The sequence below is a fragment of the Heliangelus exortis genome, chromosome 3, assembly GCF_036169615.1.
Source record: "Heliangelus exortis chromosome 3, bHelExo1.hap1, whole genome shotgun sequence".
In the NCBI taxonomy this organism is placed as follows: Eukaryota; Metazoa; Chordata; class Aves; order Apodiformes; family Trochilidae; genus Heliangelus; species Heliangelus exortis.
In genome coordinates, this window is record NC_092424.1 from 57,584,678 (window position 1) to 57,599,927 (window position 15,250).

The 15,250-nt window shown below is 38.7% G+C and overlaps 1 protein-coding gene across 13 annotated transcripts in view; it reads left to right on the forward strand.

Moving 5' to 3' along the window:
- MAP7 (microtubule associated protein 7) overlaps positions 1-15,250 on the forward strand; it is a 125,027-nt gene that overhangs the window by 4,336 nt on the left and 105,441 nt on the right. For 4 of the 13 annotated variants that reach the window (XM_071740813.1, XM_071740814.1, XM_071740816.1 and 1 more), the window contains exon 1: positions 9,158-9,774. The exons of 7 other annotated variants lie outside the window; for them this stretch is intronic. In XM_071740813.1, the coding sequence (XP_071596914.1) occupies positions 9,645-9,774 (130 nt within the window). In that variant the 5' untranslated portion in view covers positions 9,158-9,644. Of the gene's footprint in view, positions 1-9,157; positions 9,775-14,941; positions 14,964-15,250 lie in introns of those variants that run through there. 2 more of the 13 variants (XM_071740815.1, XM_071740822.1) reach the window with 2 other exon arrangements.

The following is a 15,250-nucleotide window of genomic DNA, read 5'->3' on the forward strand; positions in this document are numbered from 1 at the left end:
AAATGATGCTGGAGCAGCTGGCTTATGCACAACTTTCTCTACAGGAAGGGAGCTTCTACAAATCTAGCTAAAGTAGTATGCATTGTCATTTACTAGGGCTTTTCTTGGATGTTCTTTAATATGTTATTTCAAACTGCAAAAGAGGTAAAATTGCAGTAATGATGTGGCTACAATATTATTTGTATGGTGGCTGGTTTATTATTATTTATTACTATTTGCTTATCACAAATCAACAAACTTAATACTTTATATCAGAAAGTTATCTGTGGTATTAAAAGTAATTATTATGATCAGTGCAATAATTGCCTTAATTATCTAAATACTGCATAAATTTGCACCATATTTTCTCTTCCACTTGAAAAAATGTGCATAAGTTTAGACCCACAATGCAAGGCTTACTGTGTTGATACTGTTGTGGTAACTCTTTGCACACCCACCTTTTCTCCAGTAAGGAAACTTCCTCTAACTTCCATTAAGCAAACAGAGTGGCCTGCTAGGAACCGTGGCAGAACAGGCTACAGACACCGTATATCTGTTAAGGGTGTAGGAGATTATGAGAAGATGGTACCAGTGTGTTAAGCTGGTTCAGATTTAATTCTGCAGTTGTTCCTGAGTATTGTTTTTGAAGCCATGCCATATTTATTTTCATCCAAGTAAGTAGAAGGTGTATCTATACTTTTATTGGCTTTGGAGAAAAATCCTGGAAATACGTAACCTGTGAGATCTGCCAGAGTTCAAGGAAAATGACCCTAAGCTGTGTGTTAAGGGGACACAGGAGGGTAGGCTGCTTCACTATCCAAATGCATGGTGTTGGCAACCCTTACTCCTGTTGACTTTGAGATTCTTCACAGGTGAATTGATGTCATGATTTATGCTCCAGATTGATAGACACTGTGAGACTAGATTTGGGGGCAGGAGGGGGGGAAGGGATAAAGTACTGATGTATCAAAAAATTTCTTTTGTCAGTGTCTGATATTTTCATATTATATCCCTTAAAAGGAAGGTAATCTGAAAGTCCAGACTTCTTGGTCACCTTCTACGGTATGTATTGTGAAGTAAGATGTCAGGAGAGGGATGGTAATTAACACAGCACAAAGTAGTTCATAGAATTCTATCCACTGGATGTCGTCAGAAAAACAGCAATGGAGAAAATTCTAATTTGGTCTCTGTATATTGCCTTTTCTTTGAAGCATGTTCACATTTCTATGAAAAAGCTCAGTGCCTTTTTTATTATTTTTTTTTTTAGATATATACACATTTCTACCAAAAAGCTTAGCATGTACATAATTTTGAGGGCTTTACAAGTGCTTGGATCTCTTGACATGTCTTCAAACTGGGTATTTAAAAATAAGGGTTTTTTTAGACAGATGCAGTGGCAACAACATCTGGGCTCTTAAGTAGTAGGGTAATCATAACTAATGACTTCTGTTGCCTTCTAATTTGCTGTTTCCTACTGCCCTGTGAAGTCCCCATTCCTTACTGCCTCTTGTTTAACTGAGCATCATCTGAAGTTACGTTGTATGTTCTACTATAGGGCCTGATCCAGTATAATTGTCATGTATAAATAAAAAGTGTTGGCTCAGAATGATCTCACGTGTTTTTATTCATCATTGTGCAATATTTATAATTAATAATACTATGCAAATCCATTTAATTAAAAAATATAACAATACCTGTTAATATACGTCTTGTATTTGATTGTTTTAGTGGTGTGTTTGTGAGACTCTTAGCTCCATGTTCCTGTGTCTTTTGCTCTGAGGATGAAGTTTGACTCAAAACAGGGCAGGGCTCCCAGTCTTCTCCTTGATTTCCCTCCCTGTGCACAGGAATGCCTGCAGGCTCAGTTTGAATTGAAAGAAAGGAAAATAGTTAAGGCTTCCTGTTTAGTCACTTCTGAGGAGCTCGTAACATCCCTTGGTCCAGTGTGTGGTACTGTGTATGTTCCATGGTTTAATCCCAGCTGGGAATTAAATACCCCTTAGCTCTGCTTGCTCACATCTTCCCCCCTACCCTGACCAATGCAGAGGAAAATAGAAAAAAAAAAAAATAGAGTGAAATTCACAGTTTAATATAAAGACAGTTTAATAACTGAAGTAAAATTAAAATACTAATTCTAATAATAATAATTGTATGAAAAGAAAGATTAAAAAATAAAGAAATAAAACCCAAGGAAAACCAGTGATGTAGAAGGCAATGCTTGCCACCCCCTGACCAATGCCCAGCCCAGTCCTTGAGGAGCAATTTCCCCTTGCCCACTCCCTGCAGTGCATATACTGAGCATGAAGTCGTATGGTATGAAATACCCTTTGGCTAGTTTGGGTCAGCTGTCCTGGCTATGCTCCCTTTCATCTTTTTGTGCATTTCCTCAATGACAGAGCATGGGAAGTGTTATAAGCACAACTTGGCAATAATTAAAACATGAGTGTGTTATCAACATTACTCTGTTAAAACCAAAATACAATACTGTAACACGTACTTGGAGGAATATTTACTCTATCCCAGCTGAAATCAGGACAGCTGAAACTGGGAATAGGTCCCTTCCAAGAGAAACCACCTGTGCCTGAGCACTTACACAGAGGGGAAGCTTCGTGGTGGAGCTGCCTCCTGCTCCAAGGCCTCACAGGGACAGCTGCCTGCCTGTGATTCATTGGGACTGGGAGGAAGGGACAAGATGGGGACTGGAGAAGCAAGTCTCCCACATCACATGAGAGTTGCCATGGCTGGTCTTAGCACCTTCAGTTCTCCTACTGAAGAATATATTACTGTTTTGATCAAAGTAGTGCCTAGAATATGCATGGTCTTTGCAACATGTGAGGTGGGACACATAAATGTCAAAGGAGCCAAAGCAGTCAGGATAGCTGATATGAAAGTAAAGACCTGATGACTGCTTTTTGTTTCCAGACCTATCTGATTTAAAATTCATTGTCTCTTAGGTAGAGATGGATAATAATTCTGAATTAAATTTATTGGAAAGGGAGATGCTGAGTTAGAAAACCAGAATAAAGACATGTTTCTTTAAACTCTACAGGAGTAAGGTGAAAAGAGCTGAACCAGCCTTTCTAAGTTTAGTTTTTGAAGAATCTTTAATTCCTCAAATCCACTGCTGCTCCCCTCTGTTTCTCAAGCACATATTTAAATGGCTGTCTGCTAACAAAGGCTGAGCACTTCTGTCCTGTCTTGGGATGAAGCCCCTAATACAATGGATGATTGAAGAATAAGTTCATGAAATTCCTGTTGGTTTAAGGCCTTGACTTTTAGAAGCTGATTGCTTATTTAAAGCTCTTCAGAGTGCATCTATACCCTTAACAACAGAAATCTCATTGCTCAAAAAGATACAGGCTTCCCTTCTTTCCTCTAGCATTTTATATTCAGTCTTGCTTATTAATGGAGGAGACCTATTTTCCTTCCAAGAAGATGGAAGGAAGAAATAAGTTATTATATAAAATATTTATACACTAAATACTGTGGTTGTTTTAAAAAAAATTAATATACTGCTGTAAAAAAATTATGACGGTCATTTTTTATTTCTTATAGAGGTGAGACCTCAGAGATATCTTTGAGGATAGACTTAGAAACTTCTGTCATTTTTTGACAATAAGAGGTAGAGAATGCAAGAGCAGCAGTCAAAAAAAAAATAGGTGTGGATGGTGCTTGAAAAAGTGGCTGGTTTCATGGATGCAAGTGTTTTTTCTGGTACAGTGGCTTTTTCTGCCAGATTCAATGTAACTTTGCTTTCTTAAAAGAAACAAACAAAGAAAAACCCCAAGCAAAAACAGGGAAAAAAACCAACCAAACAAAAACCAACCCCTCTCTTTTTAAGGCTATTTTGCTCTGTCCTAGTTTTACATGACATTGAAAAGAAGATTTTCAGACCTTTGATGCTGAGTAAATAGCTGTTTTCTCATAGAAGGAAAAAAAGAGACTCTACTTTCTCAGTTCTTTTGGCCTGATTTAAAACCTAGTGAAGCAGAAAGTAAATTCAGAGTGATGAGTCTCCTGAAAGAAATCAGAGAGAGATTGAGTTTGGAGTTTAGCTAGTGTCTTTATATTCCAAAATAGTCCTGCAAGGACTAGGGAATTGGACTTTATGGTCCCTTCCAACTCAAGATTTTCTGTGATCCTATGATCAAACACTCTTTATATTGTGTATTTTTAAATGACTTATTCAAAAAAATTTTACATAGATGATTAATGTTGAAAATGTGCATAAATATTAAAATTGTGTGTTTTGAAAGGTAGGTACATTGACATTTTTTTGGTGTACTTTGTTTGCAGAACAGGATGGGAGGTTAACTCTACCTTGCTTTTCCTGATTTTTCATCCAAGTAGAGAAACACCTGAAACCCAGTTGCCAATAGGACTTCATTGTTTCATGCTGAGAAAACATTTCTGTGAGCAGAAAATGCCATATCCTGTCCTGATGCTACTATATAGGATAGATACTGACCTTGTCCTGAATTTCTCGGTACTAAGAAAGTGAGAAAGAGCAATTAAATATTTGCATATGTTAGAAATAATAAATACAAGCACATATTAAAATATTGAGTAAATCTCATTTTTTATATGAAATGCACTTAAATTAAGGAGAAGCTTTTCTTTTATGTTAAAAGGCTTTGAGTTGGCTTCCAAGAGCAGAAGTAGAACTGCATTTATTTTGTTTTATCTAATACTGTGACCCAGACATATTCTAAGCTTGTGGATTTTTTTTGCTTGGGTTTTGTTGTGTTTTTTTTCTGATACCCAACAAGAAAATTATCTTCAGCTGCTAGGAGTTTCGGATAAAACTGAAGAAAAGGGTAAGGAAAGGATTGTGGATAATGCTCTAAAAGCAGAAGAAGCTATTCAGTTTGTGATTTTCATGGTCTAAACTTTTATTCTCTTTATTGTTTCAAAAGTTAAATAGTTGTCGAGTAGCTCTCACAACAGCAGAGTAATACAAAGTATTTTAAAAGAGAAAAGTATTTTATAAGAATCAATGAGTTCTTTCAGAAGAAGAATTGTTCTGAAGGTTTTATTCTACCTTATAACTGGATAAAGTGAGGCCAGAGGTTATAAGTTACGTCAGACTTCGGAGCAGTTAAGTGTCAGAAAGAGTAGAAATGGTGAGAATGTTTCCCTGGCTTCTGAAACTGGTTTGATGCTTCTGTTTCTTGAACTTTTAAAGTTAATTTCTTTGGCTGGCAGTGGAGAGGGAAGGGAACCTTGAAAATATTTGTGTGTGTTAAGATTAAGTGTTTATATAGAGCAGGAAGAGTTGAGAAGTTGAGGGGTTTTTTGCTTTTTTTGGTGGTGTTTTTGTTTTTGTTTGGTTTTTTGTTTGTTGGGTTTTGGTTGGGGTTTTTGTGGGTTTTTTTGGGGGGGTGGGGAGTGGTGAGGAGGGGATGTCAGATGCTTTTCTGTCAAAGCTTGACTTTTTGGTTGCTTGATCTTTGGATATGGTGTTCTTTGAAACCAGTATTTTAATTGCTTCTATCCTAAGTAAATAGCAGGAGAAAGACAGGAAATTCCTATGACATGTAGCTTGATTAACATACAGTGGGCATCTCATGAATTGGGAGGAAAAATCTGTATATTTTGAGTCAGCAATATCTTATGAGTGCTTCCATTTGCAAGGCCTTTCATAGTCAACTTGTCTCTAAAGGTCTTTCCCCCCTTTTGCAATAGTATATCATCTGGCATTCAGTTCACATGGTTTTCTGTATAAAACATGCTTAATGATACAAGATGGCTTCCAGTTAACATTACATCAAGTGTTTGGTTTTTTTCTTGAAAACATAAACAGTCCTATCACAGCCTATCACAGTTATCACAGCCTGCCAGCTCTTATGAAAGATGCAAATTGTCTTGCCTTTACAAGGTTTTCTTCCTGATAGTTAGCTGACCTGCACTGAATACTGCCTTTTGTCTTCCTTCCCCTCCTCCCCCTAAATAAGAGCCAAAAGGTTCACTTCCATAAGTTCAGACTGGCAGAGATTTTCACAGGGCAGCAGCTATAGATCATGAATTTAGCATTTGCAACTCCTTATACTCTAAATCACAGTAATGAGCTTTACATAGTGTAGTTCACAGGGACTGGAATAATCCTGTGAATGAAAGAACATAGCATTCAGCCACAGGAAATTATTGGAGTGCCCATAGTAGACTGCACGTGGATAGCATGGTGACTGGCTTCAGCTTGCTTTTCATTTCATAGGTACAGATATCAAGCCTAAATACCTGATGTTAAAGCAGAAACATCAATTAGCATGTATTTACAAGTATTTACATTTCCTAGATCACAATATAATTATCCTAACAGTTTTCATTCAAACTGCTGTTTAACACTGTTGCATATCAGATGATGTTTTGCACAGGTAATTACACCTCTAGAATCCAGAGAGTATAAGTGCGTGTGTTTACCCATAGTGGTTTAACTGATAATGAGTTTGGAAGTGGTATAAAAAGGAAAACCAAAAATCATCCAGTGCCCTCAAGGTACACAGTTGCCCTCTTTCTATCTCTTAAGAGAGTCTAACCCCATAAATAAGAGCTCAACTGGGATTATATTGGTATGCATTACAACTAATGGGTAGAAAGGAGAAAAAAATCACTAATAGGGATTGTGTAAAAAAATGGTTATCTTTTAAGTTGCAAGGCTATTCATTTCTTTTTTTAAAAAGTATGCACCACTTTGTTTCTTCAAGGGCATGTTGCTTTCATCACAGTTTTCATGTAGAAGCTTCCACGTATTTGACACAAGGCTGAAATAAGCAAAGGTTTTCTGATAAGGATACCACAGGAATTTCTTTTTCTGCCCTAAATGGCTGGTTTTGTCAGTACAGACTGGTTTTATACAGAATTGGTACATTTTAATGCATGCTTAATATTGCTAACAGAAAAGGATTTTTTACAAAAAAACAAGTACCTAAAGTCACGCAGTATCTTCTATAATAATTGGTGTCTTTTATTGGTAATAGGTTGTAGGTGGCTAGGGTGCCATTTTAGTAGGCATTTCAAAGCATGGTGTGGGCTGGCATAGCTTTAACCACGTGGAACTTAAATAAAATAATGTTGCATAAGCTAAGTGTGCTGGTGCTCCTTTTCCTATGTCAGAGTTAACATCTGTGTTAGTAAATCAACAGAAACAAATACGCACCAACACCTCAGTTGCCTGTGTGTCATAGCCCAAATCCATCTTCACCAGCACCTGAAGCATCTTAGTTATTACTACATATATATATAGAGTTATTACTATATTTTATTTTATTTATATTTTATTATATTTTATATACATATATGTATATATAGTTATTACTATATTTTGTACTTGGAGCAAGTCACTCTTATGGGAGCTGGTGTTCCTGCAAGGACCATTCTCAGTATTCAGCTGTTCTCCATGACTCCACAGATAATGGGAAATAGAGACACTGTAAGCTTGAAAGCCCCTTTGGAAGCTCCTGCAGTCACATGTGATTTTGTGTAGTAGATACTTTTTACATGTATAAAAATGTCTGTTTAGGGAGTTTAGAAATTAAAGGTGACTGAATGAACAGAATGTTTAAAAGGGCAACAAACCTTTCACAGTGACTTGAAATAGTAAAAGGGGATGGGGTGATATTTAACTAAGCTGCCATATAAGTGTTTTCTGTTACTTCTGTTGGCAAGAGCCTTGGGCATCTATGAAAATTATTCTTGGTAACAATTTGAGCAAAGGAGCTGTTTCTCTTACAAGCCAAAGTAGTGGTAGCAGGCAAACTGCTGAGCTAAAGAACAGCTTGTGTTAGAGTTTCTTTTTGGTTTTGGGTTTTTTTTGTCCACACTCTTTAGTACAAAATGTATTTAACTGTGGACATGTCATACTGTATAGCTTCTGTGTACCTCCAGATGGTCTAAGGTGCAGCCAAGGATGTAGCCAGCAGCAAATACATACTGGAGGTGGGCTGAGGGCTTTGGTCGGAACTGCTACCCTCCTGCTAAATGCCTCCGTTTTGATGGATTTTTTTTTTTTTTTTTTTTTTTTTTTTTTTTTTGCCCATGCTGTAAAGAAGGGTGAGTGGTCCCGCTGAGCCTTCAGGTGGTGCTGTGTTCTTATCCATCCACCGGGTATCTGACTGATGAGCCTGAGGTGTGTGAGAACATAGCTGTCTTTGTGGCTGAGTACGACCCAGGACCCCTCTCTGTAAAGAGCATCCCAGGGCTCTGAGATATGTTTTGTGTTGTCTGTCATAAAATCTGACCCTTCTGCTCCAGTCGTTGGGGTGATCACACGTGTCTGTATAATCTTGCATTTTCAGTCTGAGCCACCTGGAGACCTGTCAGCTAATGTATGTGCCATCTTGCGGCAGATGATCATGTTACATGAAGTTTCTCTTAAATCTGAAGTGGGGGAAATTCTGTAATTTTAACGTAGTAGTGGAAGTCTAGCTTGTAGTTTTTATTTCAAGCATTTTGGAATGGTGAGCACACACTGAATTAGGGAAGTGGAAGAGGATGAAGATGGAGGTGTTACAGGTAAAACTTCCAGTATGTTGTATAGTGGTGTTTGGAGCTGTGGAAGATGAAGCATGCAGATTGCTAAACTTCTGAGAACATGCTCTGTTGTAAATTTAGAAAAGAAAATCCAGAATGCCAGCATACGAGGGAGATCCAACAAATTAAAACCAATCAGGCTGTTTGTATTTTGTTCAATTTGCAGAGTGAATGTTAATGGTTGGTGCTGTAAAACTAAAGATATAGTACAGCATATTCACTCCAGAAGTCCTGTCCTTGTCCCGTGTTGTTTGCACAAGCTAGAAATCCTGATTTCTGAGTTTTCATACATGGAGGAAAATGTTCCAACACCTGCCTGTAATTGTGGGTGTAGGCACTCCTAATGCAAAAGGTATGCACCGCATAGAAAGGTGATTAAATTAAAAGAGGGGAGGGAGGCACGGGGACGCACACCCAACATGTGCATATATGGAAGAAGACTCATCCTTATTGTTTTAGTTTAGATTAGGTTAAAACTTCCAAAGGCGAATAAACAGGGCAGCTGGCAAAACGCAGGTTGATGCCTGGAGCCTTCCAAGCTCTTCCTTCCCTCAGTGCTCCGCGGCTTGTGCAAGCAGAGAGCTCCATCCTCCCGCCGCCCCGCCAGGAGCAGCCTCGCTGCCGCCCCAGCGCTCCCAGCTCCCCACACGCGTCCGGGAGGCAGCGTCCGCGGGGCCGGCGTCCTGCGGCTGAGAGAACAACACTCCCAGACCCCTTCTGATGAGGATGTCTCCGTGTTGTCAGGGCGACTGTTAGCAGCGGCGTATCGTGTTTTCTCCTCTTGTGTTGCTTCCTGAATATTTCAGCCCTCTGGAGCCGGGAGAAGGTTACCGGGAGCAAGGTGCTGCAGGAAGGAACCCGGAGCTGTGGGCTGGGAGCTGATTGAGCAGGTTGAGACGGCGGCGAGCAGCATCCCAACCGATGTGCCTTTAATTAGGGTTTTTCTTTAGGGTGGGGAAAGACTGCAAGCCTTTCACTGCCGAGTGGATGTTGGTATTTGTCAGCTGTTTGCATACTGCTTATCCACAGGGGATCTATTACAAGTGCTCAAATGAACAGGCAGTGTTGCAGCTAGCCACTACCCAGGGGCTGCAGTTGCTTACTTTTTTTGGTAATAAGCAAAAGGCAAGAGCAATATGCCTGGTTCAACTACTGCCCTCCGACAAGAGAGATTGAAGAAAAGTGCCAGGCCCAATCCCTTGGGTTTATTCACCATCAACGAAGAGGATGAGCAGCAAAAGAATGGGAATTCCACAAGGCTGAAAGGTATGTCACCGTTCTGCAGTGCACAGCAGGCAGGATGTGTTAGTAGCTGTGCTGTGTGCTATGGAGAGGCTGTAAGTTACTGCTGCAGTTTGGCAATGCATATTGGCACCCAGAAATGTGCTGTGCATGGTTGGTGTCTGTGTCTGACTCCCTGGGATTGTTATGCAATCATCTGCTTTAGATATGAAGGAAAAAAGAAAACCAAACTTGTAGTCATTAACCCCTTTTTTTTCTGGTAGGGGTAAGAGTCCTGAATCAGAAATGTATCATTGAGTTTCTGTGTTTTATTTATGTGCACAGTCTGGATAAATACCTGGTTTAAAAAAAAAAAAAAGTGATTGTAGGCTTGGAGACTAGAGAATGCAATACCAGCCTGTTACAGAAGACAGTTTTGCCAAAGACAATGTAAAATTAGCTATACTTCCATTCCTGTTCATAAATAATAATGTGTCTTTGGCAGAGTATAGGAAAATACACTTTGCTCAAATATGCTGACTTTCTTAAGTCTGGGGAAACAAACAAACTGTAACTGCTAAAGTAAAATATTTATGGTGTTTAACCTAGGTGAATGGTGGTGGTAGAGTCAAAGTAATGGTTGTTGATTTTGAACAGAGGGCTTTCAGGTCTATGTAGCCACTGCCTATTTTCTATCATTTAATTAATGTTTTCCACATGGATCATACTCTTTAAATTCTGTTGGACTGGCAGGGATCCTGCACCTTACAATTGTGACTGGAATTTTAAGTTTGATAATTGAAATATGATCAAGTGATTCTGTTTATATGAGCAGCACTTTCTGTGGCCCTAATTTTGGGGGAAAATGTACCAGATTTTTTTATTTACAAACCCAAAAAAGTTATTTTGTAGCCTCAAGACAGTGTTTCAAATTTCAGACTTTACCATTCTGCCATGTAACAGGAGAGGCTAGCAAACATTTAAATAGCAAAGTTATAGTATGTATATTTATTAGTGCTGAATAATTCACAGCTAAGTGCTTATTTTCATTTTCTTGAAAGAAGAGTATAGCTTGCTAGCTGTTAGAAAGCAACTCAGAACTCGGGGTTCTAGAGTTTGTGGTTTGTACTTTTTCTTTTTTCTCAGAATAGACAAGAACCTAACAGATTTTAGTATTGTGATAAAGTACATATTGCTAGTCATTGTTAACGTGCCTACTCTACTAGGGTCTTGTGTGCATAGTTACTTGTTCTTCTATATATTTGAAACCACCCATATAAAATGAGGATACAAACTCTAGTGTGAGGTTATTCCGTTTTTAATGTTTTAAGAAGCATATTACTTTCCTTTATCGCCCACTGGATGACTTCCAGAGTCAACAGCCTAAGAATCTGTAATTTTCCTGGTTTTGTTCAGTGGCACTGATAGTTTCCCAGGCTAAAAGTTCTTGTTGACTTAGCTAGAGTTTTCTACTTGCAGCAGTTACACAGATGTGCTTGTCCTCTCTTGCTATAAATGAGGTTCTGGGTTTTATTATTCCTTTTTTCTCTTATTGATGTGAAATATAAGTGGACCAGTGTGCGCCGGAGGACAGGCAGCAACCTAACAAGTCTGTGTGATTTTAATATAAGAATCACCTTGAATGGTCTTAGTGAGAAACAGCTTAGGAGGCTGTACAAAATATTTTGGAAGTATACTAGTTTGTTTCTCTTTTACTAAACACAGAGATGTCCCATAGTGTCTCTAGAACACCATTTGCATACTAAAGGATATGGTTGTTTACCCTTCTGTATGTTTGAATGTGTTATCAGTGGTTAGGTGGGTTAGAGCTGTAATGCCTCATCGTGGGAAGTGTTTGTATTCAGGGCTGTGTTCTCCCTTTCCCTGCCTGGTACTCGGCAAGGTCACTCCAGCACAGCTGGAGTGTGATGGATCTGTGATGGACCCAGCTGAAGCCTTTAGGGTCTGTTGTTGTGATGCTACTTTACAGCGTTTGCTTCAACAGAGTTCTTTACCTTTGCTCAGCAAGCATCTGCTGAGGTTTTGCTTTTTTTCTTTTTCCCTCCTCTAGCACATGCTAAGTCAGTGTCATCTTTGTGGGAGGTGGGCTACATGGCAACTTCATCTGCATTTTCCATTATGCTGGACTTGTATCGCAGTTCAAAACCTGAGAGGTCTTTAATAGACCTGATTCTCCCAAGTAATAAGAAGCTCTTTCTTCCATTAATGATATTTCAAGCTTTAAAATAATAGTAATTTTGGTAATTCTGATCTTCTCAGCATACTAAGGCTTGATTAGAGTTTGTATGAGAATTGTTTTTGTCATCTGGAAAAAAAAATATTTACCTGGAGCTTTTAGTCATTAACATTTGTGAAATTTTTGGTAAATTGATTTTGATAACTTCCATTTCTTTTCTTGTCTTTGGCTGTCTGTATTGTAATCTCAGACGTCTGCTAGACAATGAGTTTGTTTCTCCATTGTAAACAAACAAACAAAAAAATGAACTGAAAATTATTTTTTTAATCTGGAAATGATGTTTGTATCCACGTTTTCTTGATAATTCCTTTCCTTTTATATGAACTGTATTCATTGCTTTATTACCAAATACTTGACTTCCTTTCCTCATCTTCACTGTATGCTCTCCCCCAACCCCCAGCCCAGCTAAATGCATGTTTTAGGAGGATGGAAAGAGGCAGCAAATTGACTTCTGGATTCTGAATATTGTTGGCTACTTGCCTCAGTTTATCAATTAGCTAACTGATGGTTGGTAAGAGAATTTTTTTGTTCAGGTCATGCCTGAGAATTTTCAACAAGCCTGCATATGAATTTCATATGAGCCAGTGTCTGGTAAAACATTATTATTACTCTATTAGATTTGACAGGATTGCTGGCTGAAATGGCTGGTCACAATTGGGTGGGTGTATGCAGGCAGTGAGGGTATATTTCCCTTGGTATATTTTAGTAGGAACTGATAGTTCTTCTAATAAATATCTTCCTTGGAAGACCTGCAAGCTGCTTGTTGTCTTCACAGAGAATGCTCATATCAGGAAAAGAGTTTCAGCTCATAGACATTCATATGGGTTTGTCTCTTTTTTTGGGTTTTGTATTTTGGGTTTTATATTTTTCCATTTGTTCTAGTGGAATTGAGAGTTTCTTTTAGCTTCAAAGAGGGGGGAGGTGTCAGGTTTTGGTTTTGGGGAGTTCTGCTCAAGTTTTACTGCTTTCCTTTGTCATTTTGCCAAAATACTAGTTCAGCTAGGCAAGCTTTAGTAAGATGCTTGAAATTTGCTTTGTGAGCTCAAGAGCATAAAGGATTGGACACCTACAAAATTACAGTTTGGGAAAAGTAAATTTAGTGTCTCAGCCTGATTATTTAAAGGGGTGTTTTTTGTCACGGAATGTTAATGGAGGTAAAATTAATCTCTTGTTTGTCAGCCAAGAGCAGTGAGAATTGGCATGGGTATCCAAGCTCTATGGCACTCACACAGACATGTGACTAACCAAAAGACTTCCAAGTAGTAAATCCTGATTACAATTTGTTGGTTGAAGTCTGAACATCAACTGAGGAGGAACTTCCTACTGGGATGAGCATCTGTCTAAAAGCAATCTTGCACGTGTATCAGGTTTTGTTCTGTTGTTCTTAGGGAGGAACACTTTTTCAGACTATAGATCATTTGAAAAGTGTAGAAAAGTAATGCTTATATTTCTGGATTATAAACTTGACTGAATATTAACTGGAAGAAGCTACCTTTGAGATGTATGGCAAAAGAATGAAAAGACTACCAATAAAATAATTCACCTGCCTGCTTATTTAAAACTAACCAAGGGACTATACCTCTAATCTGATGAGTGAGTGTTGCTGCTAATACAAGCCTAAACAAATGTGCTTTAGGTCTCTGAACAGCAACACTGATTCTTTGTCATCCTGAAAATAAACAAGAGAAGGGCTTTTTTTGAATCCTTTGGTGCATGGCAGTGATGTCTGTGGTTACCAGCAGATTTTACTGATATTGTGTGTAATTATCATTTCAGGCGTAAGCCTTGCTCATCCAGAGAGATGAGGGACATTCCTTCTAATATGACTGTTTATGTGCTTAGTCTCAGTGTCCTGGGCATATTAGGGAAATATATACTCCTTGTTAAATTCAGATTAGCTAATTTTTAATTCAGTCATTGTTTTGTTGCTGTGTGTCTATACCTAAAAAACCACAGACGTTAGATGCTTGAAAGAAAAGGAAGTTTGGCATCTCCAGTGGCGTTAAATTGATGGCCCTGGAAACTGAATCTGTACCCTACAAAACAGGTACTGCATGGGGTGTGGAGGTGTAGTCTTATCCCACGCTTTGGAGTCTGTGCCTCGGGCCAGATTCAGAATGACAGCTTGGTTTCTGGCTTCCACCACACTTTAAACCAGCAAAACTGCCTGGAATGGTGGTTCTCCCAACAGGGCCTCTCAACACCAGTCCAATTGGCTTTGGGTAGTGAGCAGTTGTTAAAAGCTGGTGAACTGGCTCATCAAAGTCAAGTATTGGAGCTTTTCATAACAGTTAGGAAGTTTTATCTTGCCCATCTGCAGCTGAGACAAAGTTAGGGGAAAGAGTGGGTGGAAGGAAGGCTACCAAATCTTATTGTAATGCTGGTTGTGTAAAGGGGCAAGGCTGAGAACCAGGACGATGTGGTTTCTTATCCTGCACCTTCCAGTGAGTTCTGCTACTGTTTCTCTTCACTACCTCTTTCTTTCTGGTAGCCAAGGCCAGAAGAAAAGGGGTCCAAAAGTATCGGTGATTTTTCTGCACATTTATTTAAAAAACAACTTCCAGAGTATCTAGGAGGTACATTCTTAAGAAAGCCTCCATATTCATTACCTAATTTGCAGCTGTTGGGAGTGCAGAAGGAAGCTTGCTTTTTTTCAGGAAGCTGCTACAAAACCATCTCCTTTGTAGGATTTCAGTGTTTATAGTTGTAGGTGCTGTGTAGCATGAAACAACTTAATTATAATAAAGACAAAGAGATCCTAACATTAAGTAATTTATTTGCAATAAAGCAAAGAGACCATGCTGGAAGTCTCAGGGATAGCATGGAATATGTCCACAGACCAGTGGAGCAAATCTGATTTGTTGTGTCCCTCTGGCTTTCAGAGTGAAAGTCCCAGGTCTGAGGACTTGCCTTGCATTGTAACACAGTCTGTTCATGAGAGTGTGTGCTGGGATTACTGAGAGCTTATCTATGCTAGGTAAGAATCACCTTACAGTCCTTGCTCTGCTCTGTGAGAAGAGTATTCTGCTGCTGATTCTGAAGGATTGCATCCTTATAATTTGTCAGCTATTTTGTTTGGGAGAAACAGACTGTCATCTACTCAGTTGCTTAGGGAGCATACTTGACATTAACTATGTAGATGGAAAAAGTCCAAAAAGGTACAATGTTCATAGTCTTTAAGACACTTGTTAAAATTAATTCAGGTTAATTTGGTCTGGATAATTCTAATTAGGAAAAGACTGAATTTTGCAAAGTAACTTTTGT